Raw genomic sequence first — 20709 nt, 5'->3', positions numbered from 1 at the left:
TATATATATATATATATATATATATATATATATATATATATATATATATATATATATAAAATTAACTTTATTAAATTGGAAGCATCAGAGTAGACTGTCATCTCTAGTTTTGAAAAAGCACCAAAAAACAACTGGGCTTCATTAAGTACCTTTTCACCCACTGTGATTTTATTATACCTTTCTGTTAGACTAAATTTAATAGCATTTGAACATTTCTGTGTGACATTTCTGCATTTGATTGATTTTGATTGGATACATTGTTCTACATTTTGTGCATGAATTTAAGCAAGTTTCCTTGTATGCTGAATTATTATTTATTTTGACTGGTATGCACATGAGCTCAACTGAATCGAATTGAAAGGAGTTTAAATTAAACAACTTAGAAAAAAGCCGATCCTGCAATTTCCCATGTACTGGAAAACAATGTTCTTTAAGTATCAAAACACACAAATGATTTATTTACAAACTGCGAAAGTAAAATCTTAATCATGTGGATGTTGACTCTTGAATACCTCAATTTTTCCTTCTCAGAGACACGATCAAGGTGTTGATGCTTGTTGAAGCAATTAGTTTGTACATTTCTCGTAAAAAATGATTGACGTAAGCAAAAATGAAAAGCGTAATTTGAGAAGCCGGCCTTTGCATAAATAAACAAATCTTGTTTTCCACTACCCTGTCAGATGTAGGCCACCACTGTTCATTGGCATTTCTGCTTAAACCATCAGATATGAAATTAGTCTTCCTCAGAGGGCAACCTGCTGGAAACCGAATGCCAGCCTGGCTGACATTTTGAAAGCATAGAGGTATAAAAGTGTTATCATGAGTATGTGAGGCGTCTGATAGCAGCAAACGGCGGCCTGCGCTGTGCTTGTGTGTTCTGAGGTGATGCCTCTTTATTGGAGCCAGCTTGTGTCAGTCACAATTTAATTTGTATCATAAAGTAGTTTCGATAGTTGCATTTCTTTTTATATTTTTTATTTTTTTGGTAATTGTATTGGCATGTGTTGATGCCACAGGTCTGTGTTTGTTCCGCTATAACAAATCATGGTGAAATTAATAAATGGGGAGAGAAATGTTGAGATGACTGATGTCCAGACGACCACGTCTGAGGAGTTGCATCCCATCATACTTGGTAATGAATATTTTAATGTTCCCCAAACAATTGGAAGCGGTACAAGATTGTGCAATCTAGTGATTTGCTAATGAAAGCGGTTAATAAAAAAACTAATGCATACAGAATTAGCAGCTACCGGAGAATATTGTTTTTTGATCATAATTTCTCTATAATATGTAATGTGTAAGATGTTGTTTACGGATTAAACAAAGTATATTACGTAGTTTAGTCAAAGCCCTGTGCATTACTTTTTTAAACACACTGCATTTAATCAACTGGAAGTTGGCATTTTCTTTCAGTTCTCCCTGTTTATGGAATAAAAACATTCCCATTAGAAACCGAAATAATCTATATAATCTAGAAGGTTGTAAACCTGATCTGTTATTGACAGAGCTCAACAAGAGCCAGTTCATTTCACACAGGGTGAAAATGAATAGATCACATTCATAGTTCCTCACTGAAATACTAGGAAGCAATACCTGTACGTTCACTGTTAGGGCACTGAGAGGAAGGTTAGCAACTCATAATTGTAGGCCCATTAAATATTGTTCCAGAGCGTATAACAGGTCTTCCAAAGAAAAACATCAGTCAGATTTTTTTCTCCTCTTTGTTCATATACATTGGATTTTAAATTCTTAAGACATCTGCTATTATTTGCACATTTTCTAGCATTATTTGTCAGAAGGAACAATAAGTCTTAACATTTCGACAGAAGGTTTTGTTTGTTTGACTCCAGCCCACGCTAAGATTGAGGTTTCTAAATGATAAAATCTTGACTCCCATTAACCTGAACAATACCACTAATGTGAATTAAACATAACTCATCACCTGAACTCAGGTGGGCTCAAGTGTTGAAACAGAGTCTATGTACCATAAATGTATGAGTTGTAGAGACTCAGCCTTCAGTTTAGAGATTAAACAGAAGAGTTAGCTATGTGTGTGGGATACTCTCAACTGTCTTATCTGCAGACGTTCAGATGCATACAAACACAGGAGCCACCAAAGTCTTTGGCTTGAAAGTTCTCAAGTTCATCGTGTTAATTCCTTCCTCCTTGCAGGATTTCAATTTTGTGCCTGTAAAGCTTACAAAAAAGTTGCCCTGAATTACAATTTTATACTTTCATGTTGAATGTCTGTTTTGATGGCGGATCTCTAGGTCAGTGCCAGGACGGTCAGAAAGCATGCAGGCTTTCTGTCAACAAAAATCTGTCAGCATGAGGCGATTCAGTCATTTGAATGCGGTGCGTTTGACTAAAAGTTGCAGAAAGCTGGCTTTCGACTACTTCGATTGGTCTGTAGAGTCCCGGAGTGACCCCAAAGTGGTCAAATGATTATCGGCAGAGTTAATCAGGACCTGAAGCCATTTCAGCCACTCCTGGTGTTCAGCTTGTTGAAGTGAATAGGTCTTCGTTACTGCAGACGGCGTCAAAAACGTGGGATTCAGCAGTAACACTTATGCACCAAATGATGAAAATTTCAAAGCCGTGGAAAATGTTTGAAGTGTACAAAGACTCTGGGTTGCAATGTTCGTCCTGTACAATGTTTTTGTCATTTCAAAAAGAGATCAAATTAGATGAGCCACATTCTCAAATGCTACATTATTTCATACACCACTGGAACTAAAAGCATTTACATAATGGTCTGATGAAACCAAAATTCATAAACACTAAACCTCAGAAGCAAAACACACACAGTTTGTTGTTGGCATAATGTATGCAGGATATTTCCTCTGTATGCTGTGAAATATTTTTCCAAAAGTTGCTAATATTAAAAGCGGTATTCTTACAATTTAGAAATTATATTAATTAACATATTAAGCAATTCTAAAAGAAATTGTATCCCAGTTTTGCTATTCGTCTTTACTGCTTTAGTAGCGTTTCAAAGATGGGTAAAGGGCTTGTCTGTCAGGAATGAAGTTTTTTTTTTATATCTGAGTTTCTTTCAGCTTAATATAAAAGTGTTCGTGTATAAATTACTGTCAGTCATTAGCTTTCTGATAGACTTGTCTATTCATTCGTACTAAGTGATAATGGTTGAAAATAGGCACTCAAATGAACCTCTCCAGCAGACACATATGTTGTTTTTTAATGCTGAGGGAGGCGGACAGGGAGATGAACAGTCGGCACCGTGGCTGAGCATTTCTGCTTTGAACTGCAGCAAGGAAACGCAGCACTCCAGATGGTTTGCTCCTGAGAACCATTTGGAGAATCTACAAGGTGAGCAGCTTCAGGTTGATGGTGAATAATTGATTATTCTTTGGATATAAAGTTAAAGCCAAGCATCTGTCTGAGCAGAGGGAGCCGTACTTTAAAAAAAAATTTTTTATTGGATCTATTTTGCGAGAGCTGAAACTACATGTTTAGATCATAAATATTAAAGTAACGCTAACATGTAAAGTGGATGAATTTGGTCTTAATCAGCTTCCCAGTTTGCACCCAAATTATCTAGTTTCAGTGCAAAAACTCAGAAAAATGTTGCTTATTCAATTTAATTCAACCCTTTGCATCTGACAGTAAATGAGACGGCCATCTCTCAAAGGATACTGTAAAAACTGAATTACTTTTACACAGGTAAATCTGGTATATGTACATTTTAATAAAAACATTCAATGTCAAAATCTTGTTTGGGAATACAACAATCAAACCCCTCTGATAATTAATGACAAGCTGTTTAAACGGGTTTATCTTGAGTGACAGCTCCAAGTGTATTACTATTATTATTTTGTTATTTTTGCTTTTTTTCAGAAAAAACCCTCTTATAAATTCATTGATTTCTTTTGACTATTCCTCTGCCCCTTTCTTTCAGAAACAAACTTTTTGAGTGAGTGATCATTGATCAAAAAATGTCACTGATCAACAATTCGAGCGAAACTTTATCATACAATGTTGTAAGGAGTTGAGAAGATAATAGTATTTTATTGTTTGGGAAAAAAAATCTATTTCAAATTCAGTTTCAAAAACACAAAGGGAAATAAAATGTTATTCAAGGTTTCTCAAAGTTGTTGTTGGAGGCTGCTGACTGTGGGTAGGAAGGATGTCCTGTAGCAGTCTGTATCGCAGCAAATCTGTAGAAGCCTGTCAGTAAAGACACTGTGATGCTGAATGATAACATACAACGGTAGGTGCAGTACACCTGTCAATTGTACAAACATGAAGAAAAAAATTATGTCCTCCTTGTTAATATTGTGAAATTATGTAACATTTCAAGATATTTAAATGTAGTTAATCATACGCAAGTTATATTATTGCTTATAAAATATATGTTCTTTTGAAATACTGCTTATATGCTTAGACAACAAATTTAGAGTTGGTAAACTTTGAAAAACTAAAATATGTAATGTTTACATTGTGGCCCTTGGTTACCAGAAAACCCTGTCATCTCTTAGCAACAGCTTAGCAACAAATATTGTTATTGTTCAAAAAACATAAGATTTCCTCTGCTCTTTTAAAACAAGACTCATCTTATTCTACTTAAGAATTGTCAAGTTGGTGAATATTGGAGAAAAGTGAAAATATTTTTTTTACCATTAATGGTACACAGACATTGAACACAAAAGTAAAAATCTTATTTAAACTTCATGGCAGTTTGTTACCAGAAAAAAAATGCTCATCTCTTAGCACCAAATTAATAAGTAATATTGTTGTCTATAAAATATAAGTTCTTTTTAAATACTGCTTATATGCTTAGACAACAAATTTAGAGTTGGTAAACGTTGAAAAACTAAAATACCTAATGTTTACATTGTGGCCCTTGGTTACCAGAAAATACTGTCATCTCTTAGAAACAGCTTAACAACAAATATTGTTATTGTTCAAAAAACATAAGATTTCCTCTGCTCTTTTAAAATACTACATATCTTATAATACTTAAAAATCATCACTTTGGTGAATTTTACAGAAAAGTTAGTTGTTTTTTTTTATCATTGCGGTAGATATACTAGAAAACAGAAATTGAACATAAAAGTAAAAATCTGATTTATGCTTCGTGACAGTTTATTACCAGAAAAAGAAAAAAACGCTCATTTCTAAGCACCAAATTAATAAGTAATATTATTGTTTATTAATCATTAGTTCTTTCGAAATACTGCTTATATGCTTAGACAGCAAATTTAGAGTTGGTAAACTTTGAAAAACTAAAATATCTAATGTTTACATTGTGGCCCTTGGTTACCAGAAAAATGCTCTCATGTCTTAGCAACAGCTTAACAACAAATATTGTTATTGTTCAAAAAACACAAGATTTCCTCTGCTCTTTTGAAATACTATGCATCTTATAATACTGAAGAATCATCACTTTGCTGAATTTTATAGAAAAGTTTGTTTGTTTGGTTTTTTTTATCATTGATGGTAGATATACTATAAAACAGAAATTGAGCATAAAAGTAAAAATTGATTTATGCCTCACGGCAGCTTGTTACCAGAAAAAGAAAAAAACGCTCATCTATAAGCACCAAATTAATAAGTAATCTTATTGTTTATAAAACTTAAGTTCTTTTGAAATACTGCTTATATGCTTAGACAACAAATTTAGAGTTGGTAAACTTTGAAAAACTAAAATATCTAATGTTTACATTGTGGCCCTTGGTTAGCAGAAAACTCTGTCATCTCTTAGCAACAATAACAACAATTATTGTTATTGTTCATAAATCATAAGATTTCCTCTGCTCTTTTGAAACACTACGTATCTTATAATACTTAAGAATCGTCACTTTGGTGAATTTTTTAGAAAAGTTTTTTTTTTAATCATTGATGGTAGATATACTATAAAACTGAAATTCAACACAAAAGTAAAAATCTGATTTATGCTTCGTGACAGTTTATTACCAGAAAAAGAAAAAAACGGTAATCTCTTAGCACCAAAGTAATGAGTAATATTATTGTTTATAAAACATAAGTTCTTTTGAAATACTGCTCATCAGTTTGGACACAACAAATTTAGAGTTGGTAAACTTTACTAAATTAAAATATCTAATATTTACATCGTGGCCTTGGTTACCAGAAAATGCCGTCATCTCCTGGCAACAGCTTAACAACAAATATTGTTATTGTTCGAAAAACATAAGATTTCCTCTGCTGTTTGGAAACACTACTCATCTTATTCTACTTAAGAATTGTCAAGTTGGTGAATTTTGGAGAAAAGTGAAAATATTTTTTTTTGTCATTAATGGTACACAGACATTGAACACAAAAGTAAAAATCTGATTTAAACTTCATGCAGTTTACCAGAAAAAAACACTCATCTCTTAGCACCAAATTAATAAGTAATAATATTGTTTATAAAACATAAGTTCTTTTGAAATACTGCTTATATGCTTAGACAAAAAATTTAGAGTTGGTAAACTTTGCAAAATTTACATATTTAATGTTTACATTGTGGCCTTGGTTACCAGAAAACGCTGTCATCTCTTAGCAACTGCTTAACAACAAATGAAGCCTAGGCGCAAATTCAAACTGGAAGACTCTTTAGCCCCACCTGGCTCATCCTATCGGAGCATCCGTCCATCACCGCTGTCCTATCAACGCTGGACCAAGCCACGTCACGTCCAATCACCTTCCAAGGCCCAGCTGAAAAGGACCTCCATCCATGGCGTCTTCCGCTTCCCAGTCGCACTCAACCCTCCTCCACCCCTCCTCCACCTTCCCTCGCCCGGATCCTCAGGCTCGCATCCTTCTCCGATCTCCACCACCAGTGTCGGGTCCCGGGGGGATGACATTCCTATCCTACATCGGGAATGCTCATCCGAGCTTATTGCAATTCACAGTTCGATGACCACAGCCGGGGCCCGAGCGCCACAGAACTTTAAATTTATGTCTGTCAATACACCTTTCTAATCGCTGTTCATTTTCTCCGTCTGAGTCTCTCCAGATTGAAATATTGTTATGGTTCAAAAAACATGATTTCTTTTGAAATACTACTCATCTTATTCTACTTAATAATTGTCAAGTTGGTGAATTTTACAGAAAAGTGAAAATGTTTTCTTACTATTAATGGTACACAGACATTGAACACAAAAGTAAAAATCTGATTTATGCTTCGAGACAGTTTATTACCAGAAAAAGAAAAAAACTCTCATTTCTTAGCACCAAATGAATAAGTAATATTATTGTTTATAAAACACAAGTTCTTTTGAAATACTTCTTATATGCTTAGACAACAAATTTAGAGTTGGTAAACTTTGCAAAATAAAAATATCTAATATTTACATTGTGGCCCTTGGTTACCAGAAAACGCTGTCATCGCTTAGCAACAGCTTAACAACAAATATTGTTATTTTTCAAAAAACATAAGATTTCCTGTGCTCTTTTGAAACACTAGTATCTTATAATACTTAAAAATCGTCACTTTGGTGAATTTTGGAGAAAAGTGCAAATGTTTTTTTGCCATTAATGGTACACAGACATTGAACACAAAACTAAAAATCTGATTCATGCTTTGAGATAGTTTACCAGAAAAAGAAAAAACGTTCATCTCTTAACACCAAAGTAATACAGTATGTTTTAAGCTCTACCAGCTAAAATTGTGACTCCTGGAGCTCAGCGTTTGAATCATGCAGCTGATCTGGTGGTTACTTTGTGCTTGGATTTCTCCATGCCAATAAACTATTGCTGCCTTCTTCCTGCTGTTAACTTTGAGTCAAATAAATAAGTAAATGCATCGATATACACAGCATGCGAGCTGGGTGGTATATTCATCCTACACAATGGATCCAGTAAAACCCTCAGTAATCAGGGTATCGCTCAAAGCATTTACCTGAGCTAAAGAAAACGTCAAACCTTGTGCACAAACAGGAGCTTTTTAAAATGTATTTTAGACTTCAAACATCCATCCACATCAAAGCCAGGAATGCACTTAGCTAAAGTTCAACTTGTACATCTGTAGAAAAGTTTCTAGCACACACACACACACAGCCTGTAATTTCACTGTTCTAAGTAGTCGCCTTGTTCACACCGTTTTCCTCATGCAGAAGAACTTCAGCTTATCAAACGCGGGCCTCGTTAACAATGAAGCTCATTGAGACGGATCTAGTCAGCTCCTCCTCTGGTCTTGTGATGTGGCCTTTGAGAGCAAGAGCGGCTGGATTCCTAAAGATAGCAGTAATGTTGAGAGCAAATGTAACAGAGTTCATGCAGTTAAAATGCATAAGATAATCTTGCTATTCCTAAAGCTCAGATTCAAAGTACTGTTGTTGCACCCAAACAGTCCTTCCAGCACCACATTTTTGCAATTTTTCATATCGTATGTCAATTTCTCGGAGAAGAAAGACGAACTGCGTCCTTTGAATTATGGAGGTTATCTTTTACATCCTGCTTGGTGCTTTTGTCACTTCAGCCGTTAACCATAACAACTTTGATTGATATTGAAGGAAATTGCTTTTTTTTTACATTTGCTTTATCATGCCGAGGTGCATAAACATTTAATGTTTCCTTGGAATGTTAATGAGCAACAAAACAATTCATCAGACCACAGCGTCTTGTTCCACAGCTCCGTGGTTTAATTCTGATGCTTCCTGACCGGTGCGTGGCTAAAGCAACCATATGTGCAACAGACTGCGATGCACCTTCTATCAGAGCTCGTCGGTGCGATCGAACAGCACAGGACAGCATGCACTCTCCCCTCCATCAGAGACCCTGGAGTTGGTTCACCTACAGGAGACCACCCTCACAAGAGCAGCAGCTCCGGAGATGCTGTCCAGTCTGCCCCTTTGTCAAACCTGCTCAAACTTACATTTCATTTTACCTGCTCCTGACACATCAGATCCGTAGAGTAAATGATCAGTTACTGTTTGAAATACCCCACCTTTTAAATATGCCACAAAGAGGTAATCAAAGTTATTCTCTTTACTTTCGGTGGGAGGGATTTTTATTTTTTTTTTTGTCCAGACATCCATCACAAGTAGATATCCTATTTGTGGACTCTTGTATAGCCTTTAATAAAACACAATGAAAATAAGCAGGAGATGGATTATTTCATGAATGCAAAAGTATTTTGTAAATGTTGCTGACCTCGGGCGATAGTGAGCAACATGGGGAAAAAAAACCAAATGTCACTGATTTGATTTCAACCAAAGCAGCATCATAAAATATCAAGCCTCCTATCAGGGGTGACAGGTGAAAATGACAGAACGTGGAAAAAAAAAAAAATCACCTTATGTTGACCTTTAGAAACAAATTTTCAGGTCAAAATCAAGCATAGAGAACAGTAGCTGCTGGTAGGTAATTTCTCCACATCCTCTATTGTTTTGGAAAAAAATATAATAGAAAAAAAACAAAACAATGAAGAGTCTTCTCAGCTCTCTGTGATGCTTAAAGCAAACAGATTACTGAGAAAACTCCAGAATCCATCTGTAGGTTTTCCACTGTTTGAAACTGATGTGAAGTGGATCATTTCAGATGCCAAAGGATTTCTGACCATTTCCTCCCTCTCTCTGCTTGTCTTCCCATCCCATGACACAAAATGCAATCAGTGACTCGAGATCACATATTGCCCAGAAGAACTGGATGTTTTGTCTTTTATTATTATTATTATTATTATTATTATTATTATTATTATTATTATTATTATTATTATTATTATTATTATTATTAATCTACAGAGTCGGAGTTCAGCTTGCAACAGAACAGTTTCTTTCACAACCAGGAGAAGTTATTGTGAATTGGATGATCCCTCTTATGTTAAATAAGGATTAATCTGGAGGAGCAGAGCTCTTAAGTGCCCTCAGCTGCTGGCATAATGTGTACAATTAAATTCAATTCTGTCCACCTGAATGATTTTCTTGGAGTGAAAAATTTTCTGCAGTGCAGGAGGTAAAGTAACAATAGAAAAAATTAATAAAATTATAATGTGATTTACTCACCAGAGGGATCACTCTTGCAGTCCCCGACGTTGCACTTTTTGGTGTCGCTAGGCTTAAGCTTGTGGTCACACTGAACCTGATCCACCTCCTCTGAAGCCTCGGTCCTGGTGTCGACGCATTTGATGAGCCGATGCTGCAGTCCTCCTCCACAAGAAGCTGAACACTGCACGCGGAAAGATTTCACAAAATTTTCACAAAGCGAAATAATCCAGTTCACTTTTTTTCTCTCTTGTTCGAAATGGTCAACGTTGACAATTTATCATTTAGCTTTGCAGCGTGATTTCCAAAGTCAGAAGCTTGAAACCGTATTATCTCTAGTGTGAGCACTTTTTGTTTCCATTTAAATTGATTCAGAACCAGAATTTACATAACACTGATCCTGAGTGCTTTAGATGATGCAGTACGTCAACTGAGGAAAAGAGTCTTCATCTTCACAAAAAGAATGCTGGTGAAATAAATTATTACTTGTAATAAAAATTTGCCATGTGAACCTACAACTCTGGGATTAAAAAGATAACATCTGGGGAAAAAGAAAAAAAAAGATGTCTCTAATAATTATGTTTAGATATTCGGGGTTAATTTCAACAGAAGGAAGACATTATATTGAACAAAACACTCTCTCTTCAGTGAGAAATCACTTTACCGTGCAATGAAATGTAAACCGTGGACAATTTTGAGATCAAATTCTAGACTTCTGAGCAAGAAGGTTTCACATTTTCCAATCTAGCCTCGAAGAAAACGTGTGCATGTGTAGGAATATTACAAGATTTACCATCTTCTACATAAAATGTTCATGGCAGAGATTTTGTTTTTTTATAAAAAAGGACAGAAATTACAAATTCATTGGCTAATATCCATGATGTCAAAAAAGGGATTCTTCTGCCCCTTTAGAATTAAGAAGGTATCAACAATAAAATTGCTCTTAGCTGAAGTTGGACTGGATATGGCGTTAGAGTACCTGTCCCCACGACCCAGTGAGCCACTGAGCACAAGGCTGGCTGTTGCAGGACTGAATGGCGCTTGGCTGAAGGTCTTGGTCGCATCGATCATCCTCTGGACAGGTGACGATGCGCTGCTGCTCACCGCCTCCACACACCTCAGAGCACTGAGAAACACACACCGTCAGACATGAGTAGTCGGAACACATTTGTGGTTTGGGAGGAGTGATCAATTTGTCGCCTGACCGTGAAAAAAAAAATAAAAAATTGAGGTTTTAAAAATGTATTGCACACACGTCAAACGGACAGGAAACCTGCTTTAACTCCTCGGTTCGATAATAAAATCTGTCTCACAAAGAAGAATCACCAACGTCTTGCATGAATGTGATTCTGCTTCTTTTTTTTTTGTCTCCCTCCATCGGGTTTTGGGAGGCATCTCATGGAAAAAAAAAACAAACAAAAAAAACACACACTGCAGCTTTTGTTCAAATCTCTGTTTTGAAGTCACACAGGAATGACTACCATGTTTGTGCAGGAGAAAGAAGAGAGATGGGCTTGTTACAGAAAACAATTTCTAAACTTCTAAAGAATACTTTTTCTGCAACATTTATAAAACTCAGGCTGTGCCTCAGGACTTACAGCAGCTGGAGGAGTCAGAACCTTGCATACCAGGCGTCTTTGTTAGTCAGACAAAGCAGAAACATCACTCTGTGGTGAGTTTGAGTCTTTATCGAAACCACTGAAATCTATAGTGTGGCGACACATTGTTCAGTGTAAACGCTAGACACAGACTGAACCACAGAATACTTTATTCCTTACAAATAGAGAAAACTTCAAACTTGCCCATGAAGGCCAAATTGCAATGTTTTGTGACCAAAAAACATAAAGCACAGTTAGTGAATGAAAAAAAACAACAAAAGTCTCCCTTTGGTGGCATGCAGATATGAGACAGAAATATGGGGGATATTTTAATAGAGATCTGTCTATTGATTTATAGATTGATAGTTTATTGTACTTGAATCAAATGAAAGTTCGAAATCGAATTCACCTCAAATTTAAAGTTAAATGGAGTCCCTATTAACTTGAAGCCTCCAGGCGTTAACACTGACTAAGATTGAAAATAAAAAGTATTTATAAACATAAAGAAGAGATAAGACCTTTTTAGACAAAGGAGTTGTTTATGATGAGTAAAATATATTTCTTATATTTCAGAAGACCAAGGATATTTCAGCAGTAGTTTATAACCAAACACGCATTTTTTTACGTGATTGTTCGGCTTAATTTATTTTGTAGTTATGATGTTTATATATATTTTAATTTTAATTGTAAATTTCCAACACTTGCACATAACTTTAGACTTTTTGTTCGTCTGATGAGTTCATTTCTGAATAATAAATCAGATGATCTGTTCAATTACTTTAGTACGTCAAATACTTTTTGTTGTATTAATTATAGATCAAAAGATTTTGCCACATTAGTTTATTCCTTTGTATTTCCTGAATTTTGTTCTTTGTGCTTATTTTATTCCTTTTCTTGGTTTATGATGTCCTCTTCAGTTTTTCTCTGCCTCCAGGTTCTGTTGCATCTACTCTCCCCTTTTCCATCCACTTCTTTATCCCCATGTGTTTCACCTGATCTGCCTCTCATAAGAGCTCTTGATTCTTCCCTGTTTGGCGCCGGATTCTCTGTTTTCATGCCCAGATGCACATCTATTTCTTTGCTCTGTTCCATATGTCGTTTTTCCCGTTGTGCTTATTAAATTTCATGCCTCTCATCAGTGGCTGTCTAGGGATTGACGCTGTGTCTTTTCACCACAAAGCTTGACAGGTTGTCATGGTGCTTCTGTGTGCGAGCGGAGCGCTACAGGATGGGAGTGGGAATGTGTGTCTTTCATGCTGTTGTTTGTGGTTTTATTTATTTATTTTTGCACAAAGTGCAGCTGTAGGAGGAGCACAATGATGGGGAAACGCAGACTAATATAACACCTGTTATAACTCCGGAAAAATGTCTTGGTACGCACCGAACTTTGGGAAGAAAAAGTCCTGGAACGGTGAGGGATAATGCAAACCGGTGCATGCTGACCCACTTAAAGTAGCATGTGTAGCAACTGAGAGTTACATTTGCTAACAATTTAGGACCATTTGATTAAAGCATCTCAAAATTGGATATATTATGATGATACAGGTGCAGGTGGATGTCAAAAATGTTAAGGCTTCACAATCTGAGTGAACTGCAGAGAACAGTCCTCCACAGTCACAAGGCAAGCTGAAAAAGGTCACTGCTGGACAAGCTCACTGAAATAATGGAAAATTGAGTGAATGAAGGCCAACAACCAGGGTTAAGATGCAAACCCCAAATAAGACTTTGGGAAAGATTCACCAGGTGTAGGCTGATGTTCTTCAAGAGTCACCACACAGATGCAACCAGGAAAAGGGCAACAAATGTTGCATTTGTTGTGGTAAGCTAATCCTGAAGCAGAGACGTCATTAACTTCAGCTTACTAACGAGAACATCTCAGCTGAGCCACAGGCTTATTGCATGCATTCCACGATAATTCACGCAGAAGAAACTCAGAGTGTGTGTTCTGCACCGTGCATAGACAAGGGTCCATAGTGCTGATTTGAGAAATATTTAAGCTTTTTTCCAACATTTCAAGACATAATTTTCTTGTCGAGCTATTAAAGAGGCTCGTCTGGACACGCTTACGACAGCAGTGACTGTGTTGGAGCTGACGGCACTGTACTGAGTCAGCTCCCTGCTTTTCCACAATGCCAAATCCCTCACAAATGCAATTTATTTCATCCTCTCCAAATGAACACACACACACGCACACAGCAAAAGCGCCAAGCAACAACAGCATTCTGACAGTTCAGCATCCGTCCCGTCTTGCATCAGTGTAATAAATGAATATTCAGGAATTCCCAGAGAAAGGTTCACCAAGCTAAAACGGATCTGACAGCAGTGTTTCGGCAGCGCAGCAGTTCAGTGCTTTACAAAGATGAGAATGTTAGCGACACAGAGGCAATCTGTGTCTTATGTAACACTGTGCAACAAGGAAACAAGCAGATTTAAATATAGCTTAAGGGTCTCCAGGTATATTTCAATCAAACCATAAAAACATGCAGATATTTTTTCTATATCATAAAATACCATACAGTTTTTGATAGATTTCCTTCAGAGGGTTTTCTTTTTTTTTGAGAACTTTGATCACATTCAACAATTTTCAGCACAATTCATGGCCATGACTGCATATTTTCAGCTTGTTTTAAAAGAATGGGAGAGGTGGAAAATAATAGAAGACATCTCATCTGCAACTGATGAGCAGATGATTCTGAGAATTGCATCTTTCATAAAATCCAGCAAAGATTTACTACAAGACCTGACAGATGAGTCACTTGCTCTTCATCAGCTCTGAGAATCCTGCTCCATGTTTGTCTCTTAGGCCCTTTTTTTAAATCTAGATTCAGCTGAAGGCATACGGATAACTTCTCTCATTCTGACAAGCTGCTAGGAACACAGCTTCTGAAGGAACCGTCCAATTTAAAATTGGTTACATATAACTTCAATTCTGAGTATTCTGAGTCTTTTTAGCCCGAAGATTCATGTCAGAGTTAAGAGGCTGAAAGAAAAAGTTCACTCTTTGAAATAGTTGGGTGACTTTGAAAAAAGATGTTTCCGTAATAAAACAATGACGGATATTGTTGCCTCTGTGAAAACATCCGTAAATTCCCGGCTAATTCCAAAACAGATTGCTTACATTACACAAAATAAATTGATTGGGAAATGTCAGCTGGATGTGTGAGCGCTAATTAGCAACACAGAAGAAAGATTAAGTGAGCATTTTTGCTACATAAATTATCCAGAAATCATCCAAGAATAATAAGTGACTATGATGTAAATGCGGAAAAAGCTCTTTGCCTAAAACCTTCTGTTAAGACGCGTGCAGGAATTTGAAATCTGGGATCACAAGAAAAAAAAATAAAACCTGAGAAGAGGATGCAACTCAGCAGCCAAACCATCCAGGGTCCATTTTTGTGTCCTCAGGTAAAAATACTTTTGTTTCTGCCGATTGTGTTTTTAAAAACTCCAGCAACAAAATCTTCCTGCATGTGAATCTTCAGGGCCCAAACATGTTGAGGGAAAAATCAAACTTTAGCTCTACTTATAGAGTTTAAAATGGATACCATTTTTTCGAGGGGTAGCTGGACAGGACAAAAAGGCTGATAGAGAGAGAAGAAGAAGACATGAAAATGGCCCCGGGGACGGGAAGCAAACTGGGCACCAAAAAGTAAAAAAAGTATAGTTCTCCTCTGTTCACTATAATATAATACTACAGCCGCTATATGTGGTGCAGCTGCTCCAACAATGAGCCATGTGGAGCCCCAGTCATCGCCGATCTATTGTTGATAATCCATCACGAGTGAAACATGAACTGATTATGTAAAGTGAGCCTGGCTCAACCACTTCCGACAATAAAAACGTGAAGGACCTCAGACGGGTCTTTTCCTGTCTGAGGAGTTTCCTGTCAAAGCCCTAACGAGGACGTTGTGCTGAGGACAGGTGCAGCGGCTCATGGAAACTCCGTGTTTCTCTTGTGGTTTGCTTCCACACTTTTCTGCAGCGCGATGCCAGGAACCAGAGTACTTTGAAATATCTTACTTTTGGACAGTATGCTGCTCTCCACCAATTATCAGACTGCTCTCACAACATGTCATATTTTGTCTAAATATAACATTTTCTTTTAATTATTATTATTTTCTTTTACATCTAAATTAAATCAATTTTTTATTTCAATCATCTTATCAGAACCAAAGAAGAAAATATCACTTCAGTCTCCAAGATACTGCTCTTATCAATTTTTATTACTTCTTTCCTCTACATATATTATCATAAAAAAATACATTTTTTCAGATGACATTAGATTTATGTATTTTTCTGTCACTACATTTGTCTTAGGTGGCCATTGAACTATGCATCAAGATCAGATATCAATGTTTCTGCTGCCTTCAGCTCATTTTTTTCCTCAATTTATAACACAGAAAGGAAACCAAGCATCACTAGCAATGAGCCTGAAAACATTTAAAAAGGAAGAAATGAGTATATGATTCCCTTAAATGAACTACTCGATTACCAAAGATTCGACCAAATAATGAAGTATGACTACATTTCATAACTCTAAACAGTCTCGTTATTTAGCTCACCTGGCCCCAGGAGGAAGTGTACCAGTCCAGGCATGTCTGAACGTTGCAGGGCATTTGTGTTAACGGCCTGGCGAACATGGCCCGGCAGTGGAAAGGTCGAAGAGGTCGTTGGTTTCTCAGGTCAAAACACTGGACCTCTCTGAATCTCATTCCACCTTCACAGTTCTTGGTGCACTACGGGGTCAGAAGGGAAGCACATAAACCAACGAGGCATGAGAAAGCAGGACGACTTTTCCTTCCCGACAATAATTAGTTTGGTGAAACCCAAAATGTGATGGTTCAGAAGTGAAAAGTCCAACATATGCAGCGGAGTTTCATGCCGTCTCACCCTACTCCACTCCCCGACCTTCCACGTGGAGCACGGCCTCAGGTAGCACTGTCGGGCAGGCGCAGGCCTCTTGGTCTGATCGCAGTCAGATTCTGAGCCCGTACTGCAAACCAAGGTCCTCCAGACGGCACCCAGACCACAGCTGGTGGAGCACTGTCCACAGACAAAGTCATTTAAGAGAGAACAAGTCTGAAAGCTTAAAACCAGAGAGACATAAATCACATTTCCCCAGTTTGTCATCTACACTCCACTGGTTTTACACTTTGAGATTTAAGGGGTTAGAAACATTAACCACACCAAAAAGCAAAAGAAATATGTTTGAGGATGAAGGTTAAAAACTGTATGTCGTATTGGTCTATTTATACATCAAACATTTGATGTTTTAATTGTCATTACTGCACGATTAAAACAGGTAGAATGTGGAAAATAAGTCAAAAATACGCACGGTGCTCCAGTTACCAGTAACCCAGAAGGCGGGCCCGCTGTCTGACATTTGGACTGGATGCAGCCACAGGCCCGGCGGATGGGTTGGCAGAGATCTGGGCATAGTCGATTTTGTGCGCTGGGGAGGAGCTGAGCTGAATTTAGGAACGGCCGATGTGATCATCGACCGGTATGAAGGGTCAGGGTGACTGTTGCCGTGGCCCTGCGTCACTGAGGGAACGGATATTTCATTGTGGTCAAAATCGGAAAAACGAAACGAAGGAGGCTGGAATGTGGGGTCTGTTCCAGTTGTCTCGGAGTGTAGAGGTATCTGTTTTACATCTGGAGGAATATTTGTAGCTCCCTGAAGATTTTTATCCGACCTGACTTCTGTTTCAGTTACAGATATGGAGTCGTCAGATGTGCTTTGTGTACCTGAGATTAGAAGGAGAGGAATGGCAGGAGGAAAGGGTTCATGAGAGGGAAGAGGTGACCGTGTGCCCAGCTGGTCCCACCAGCCATCATCACTCGTGGCAACATTATTCTGATTCAGCATCCAGTCCTTTATTGTGAAAGCATCTGGTGTAGCTGTGTCCTGACTGGCTGTTTGAGGTATTTCTGATACATTACTGTCTAGTTCAGTCACAGCATGAGTTGCCTTCTCTGGCAACGGAAAGCCTAAAGGTTCTGAACTCCCTGCGTTTTTATCTGCAGAGATGTAGAACTCGGCCTCCTCTCGAGCGTTCGATTTTGTAGCAACAGCAGTGGTTTGATGTCTGGCAGCAGGAGCGCTGTGTGTTGGACTCACGGCGAGACGGTTTAAGTGATTTTCCTCTTCACTGAAAGCGGTGCCGTTATTTTCCACCTCCTCTCCAGATTGACCCCATGTTTCATCCTCCGCAGGTTGCTTTGTGCTGAAAACCAGACTCTGCATTGTGCTGGCGCCTCCAGGCCACAGACTTTTGCCTTTTTTTCCCGCTCGTGTATGCGAGTTCTTGGAAGGCGGCGACGGTCGGGTGGCAGACACAGGAAGGAAGTGATCTTCGTAAAGGAAGTCATTTATTTCATCTTGATTTACCTCCTCAGACTTCGCCTGTGTGTCATCTGTTTTTGTGCTTTGTGGCTCTTGACTTTGCAAGAGGTGGAGCTCTGTGATTGTCACAGCTGGAGAAGTAGCGGTGGGAGCTTGTGGAATCTCTGTCCAGGCATTTGCTGTCATGCTGTGGGTTGGCTTGGCTTCCTGTGGAGAGTTGTCCTCCTGCTCCTCCCCGAAGCGCCCAAGTTCATTCGATAAGTCTTCATGAAAGTTGATAAAGTTGTAATCGTAGTAAAAATCATCAATGTGAACACTGGTTTCATGAGAGGGCTCGTTGTCGTCAATGAAGCGGTTATTCTCAATGTTGTTGTGGTAGTGAAAATCATCCTCAACCGCATACTTATGGTCGTTCTGACTCCTCGGCTGACCTTTGGTGATGCTGAACTTTGGGGGAGGCTTGGCTTCAGGTATGGTATTTATTTCATTCAGCACTTCTTTGCTCGACCAGCCACTGCCGGACCATTCGATGTCTCCAAAATTACCCAAAACCTGGAGACAGTCCTGAACCTGGCAGCCCGTGACAGATGACGGTTTGTTTAGAGGATCACAATCAGCCGCGGTGTTTCTTGAGCAGGTGACATTGCGGTGGCGCAGTCCAGGACCACAGGAGACCGAGCACTGCAAGCAAGAAACACAAGACATATGGCAATTACGAGCATTTACATGTGCAAATTCAAACTGCGATTCAAAATAACACTGTGGAACCAAAATAGGCTAAATGGTGGATAAATGGGTTGCACTATTGCCAAGCAGCAAGAAGCCCTGGGTTTGAATTCCAGCCTGGCATCTTTCTGCAAGAAACTTGCGTATTCTTCTCATGGGTTCTCGCTGGGTACTCCAACATACACTCCAGAACTATGACTTCTAGATTAATTGGTCTCTCCAAAATTCACTCCTTAAATGCGAGTTTATGGCCGTGTGTCTTGTGCTGTACAACACCTCTCACTCACTGACCCTGGAGATAAAAACCTGGGACCCATCCGTCCATCCATTTTCTAACACCCTTGTCCCTAGTGGGGTCGAGAGGGGTGCTGGTGCCTATTCCCAGCGAACGTCTGTCGCAGGGCAACACAGAGACAGACAGGACAAACAACCATGCACACACACGCTCACACACCTAGGGAGAATTTAGAGAGACCAATTAACCGAACAATCATGTTTTCGGACTGTGGGAGGAAGTCAGAGAACCCGGAGAGAACCCACGCATGCACTCTGAGAACATGCAAACTCCATGCAGAAAGACCCCGGGGCAGGAATCGAACCCAGGACCTTCTTGCTGCCAGGCAACAGTGCTACCAACTGCGCCACTGTGCAGCCAACCTGGGACTCACTGCAGGACAATAGACAGACAAGATCTATATAGATCTATAGACATCCATATTTTTCCTTTTTTTTATTTCAGTCATAATAATGGGATAATATTCATATTAAATGAATCTAAGCAGTTTTACGTAATACGTGCCGTTCTTTAATCGGGCCAGAAAACATTCAGTTATTCAGTTATTTGATTACAGTTTATTAACTGTTATCAAAATTTAAAGTTATTATAAAAATGTTTGTTTAACATATCGCAATCTTCTAGATAATTAAAGTAATGAAGTAATATCGTACTGCCATACAATATTTAGTAGAGAAAAATAGACCCAAGGGGCAAAGAAGAGCTTCATATTCATGCTTTTATATCATTGCAAATAATTATTTCTGTATAATGCTATAATGGAATATTCAAATTAATTCTTTTAACCAAGAAAATTATGACACCCCTAGTCTAATTACTTTATTTAAGATAACAAATAAATCACATTATGAAATACTGGTTATTATGCTTTTCCAGAAATAAAAATAAACATTTGGGAGGAGCCCCAAACTTTTCAGAAAAACAATTACAAGCAAAAAAAAAACAAAAAAAAAAAAAACCAACAAAAGTGCAGGTATTCCTCTCACTGATTGTTAGACTACCAAAAAAATATATTTTTTAACAGGCAGAATGTCTTTTTGCTTGTAAAAGTTGACGGTTTAACGTATTTTCCCTATAGATTCTCCTGTTAGAACTAAAAATATGTTTACATTTTATTCAAAAGTTCACTCACAACCGCAGGCAAAAACAAAATGAATAAATAAATAGTTCAGCATGTGGGCAGGTTTTGAACATTTGGGAATCCATAACCACATTCAAGATGTTTTGTACATATTTAATTTATTTTACTGTAAGGAAACAGTTATGTAACTGTAATAAATCAGCTCTAGCAATAGGATGTTGCCTAATATGGTTTTAAAATCATTCAGTGTGCAATGAATTATTGCACATTATTCAATGTAAGATAACATTATCTTATTCTTGCAAATGAATAAGATATTTCTAAGATATAAGAAATGAATCATATTTCCAAATGATTACAAATTAGTTGAGTTAACAAGTGTTCAGTTTCAATCAAATTAAACATTTAAGGTACTTGTGCTGGAGATCAAGAAATAAATATTTGAATTATTTTTCATTATATTTCAGTTTATCCTAACGTTGTGGTAGAATATAGGTTTTATGTATTTGTAAATGCCATAAACACATCTTTTAATCACTTGTTATAGTCACATATGATTAAAGCCATTTACAATTGTATTCAATTAGGAAACACAGATATGGAGAATCTGGGAATAAAGAGCAAAACGGCTGAGGTTATGACCTGGATAAAATCCCTCAGCTTAGCTTTGAGTTATCTGTATCCCTGACAGGAGGGAAATGAAATACCTGAGCCAT

The 20709-nt window shown here is 37.7% G+C and overlaps 1 protein-coding gene across 2 annotated transcripts in view; it reads right to left on the bottom strand.

Moving 5' to 3' along the window:
- The window catches only part of LOC122847118 (A disintegrin and metalloproteinase with thrombospondin motifs 7), a 126698-nt gene that overhangs the window by 15844 nt on the left and 90145 nt on the right, over nt 1–20709 (bottom strand). The window contains exons 20-25 of one of the 2 annotated variants that reach the window (XM_044144499.1): nt 16881–18572; nt 16436–16588; nt 16108–16281; nt 10927–11073; nt 9969–10131; nt 7904–8196 (exon numbers count right to left, since the gene is read on the bottom strand). In XM_044144499.1, coding sequence (XP_044000434.1) covers nt 8141–8196; nt 9969–10131; nt 10927–11073; nt 16108–16281; nt 16436–16588; nt 16881–18572 — 2385 coding nt within the window. In that variant the 3' untranslated portion in view covers nt 7904–8140. Of the gene's footprint in view, nt 1–7903; nt 8197–9968; nt 10132–10926; nt 11074–16107; nt 16282–16435; nt 16589–16880; nt 18573–20709 lie in introns of those variants that run through there. The other variant, XM_044144489.1, reaches the window with a different exon arrangement.

This window comes from Gambusia affinis, linkage group LG02, assembly GCF_019740435.1.
Source record: "Gambusia affinis linkage group LG02, SWU_Gaff_1.0, whole genome shotgun sequence".
In the NCBI taxonomy this organism is placed as follows: Eukaryota; Metazoa; Chordata; class Actinopteri; order Cyprinodontiformes; family Poeciliidae; genus Gambusia; species Gambusia affinis.
Note: the sequence above shows the minus strand (reverse complement) of the source record. Positions and strands in the feature narration are given on the sequence as shown.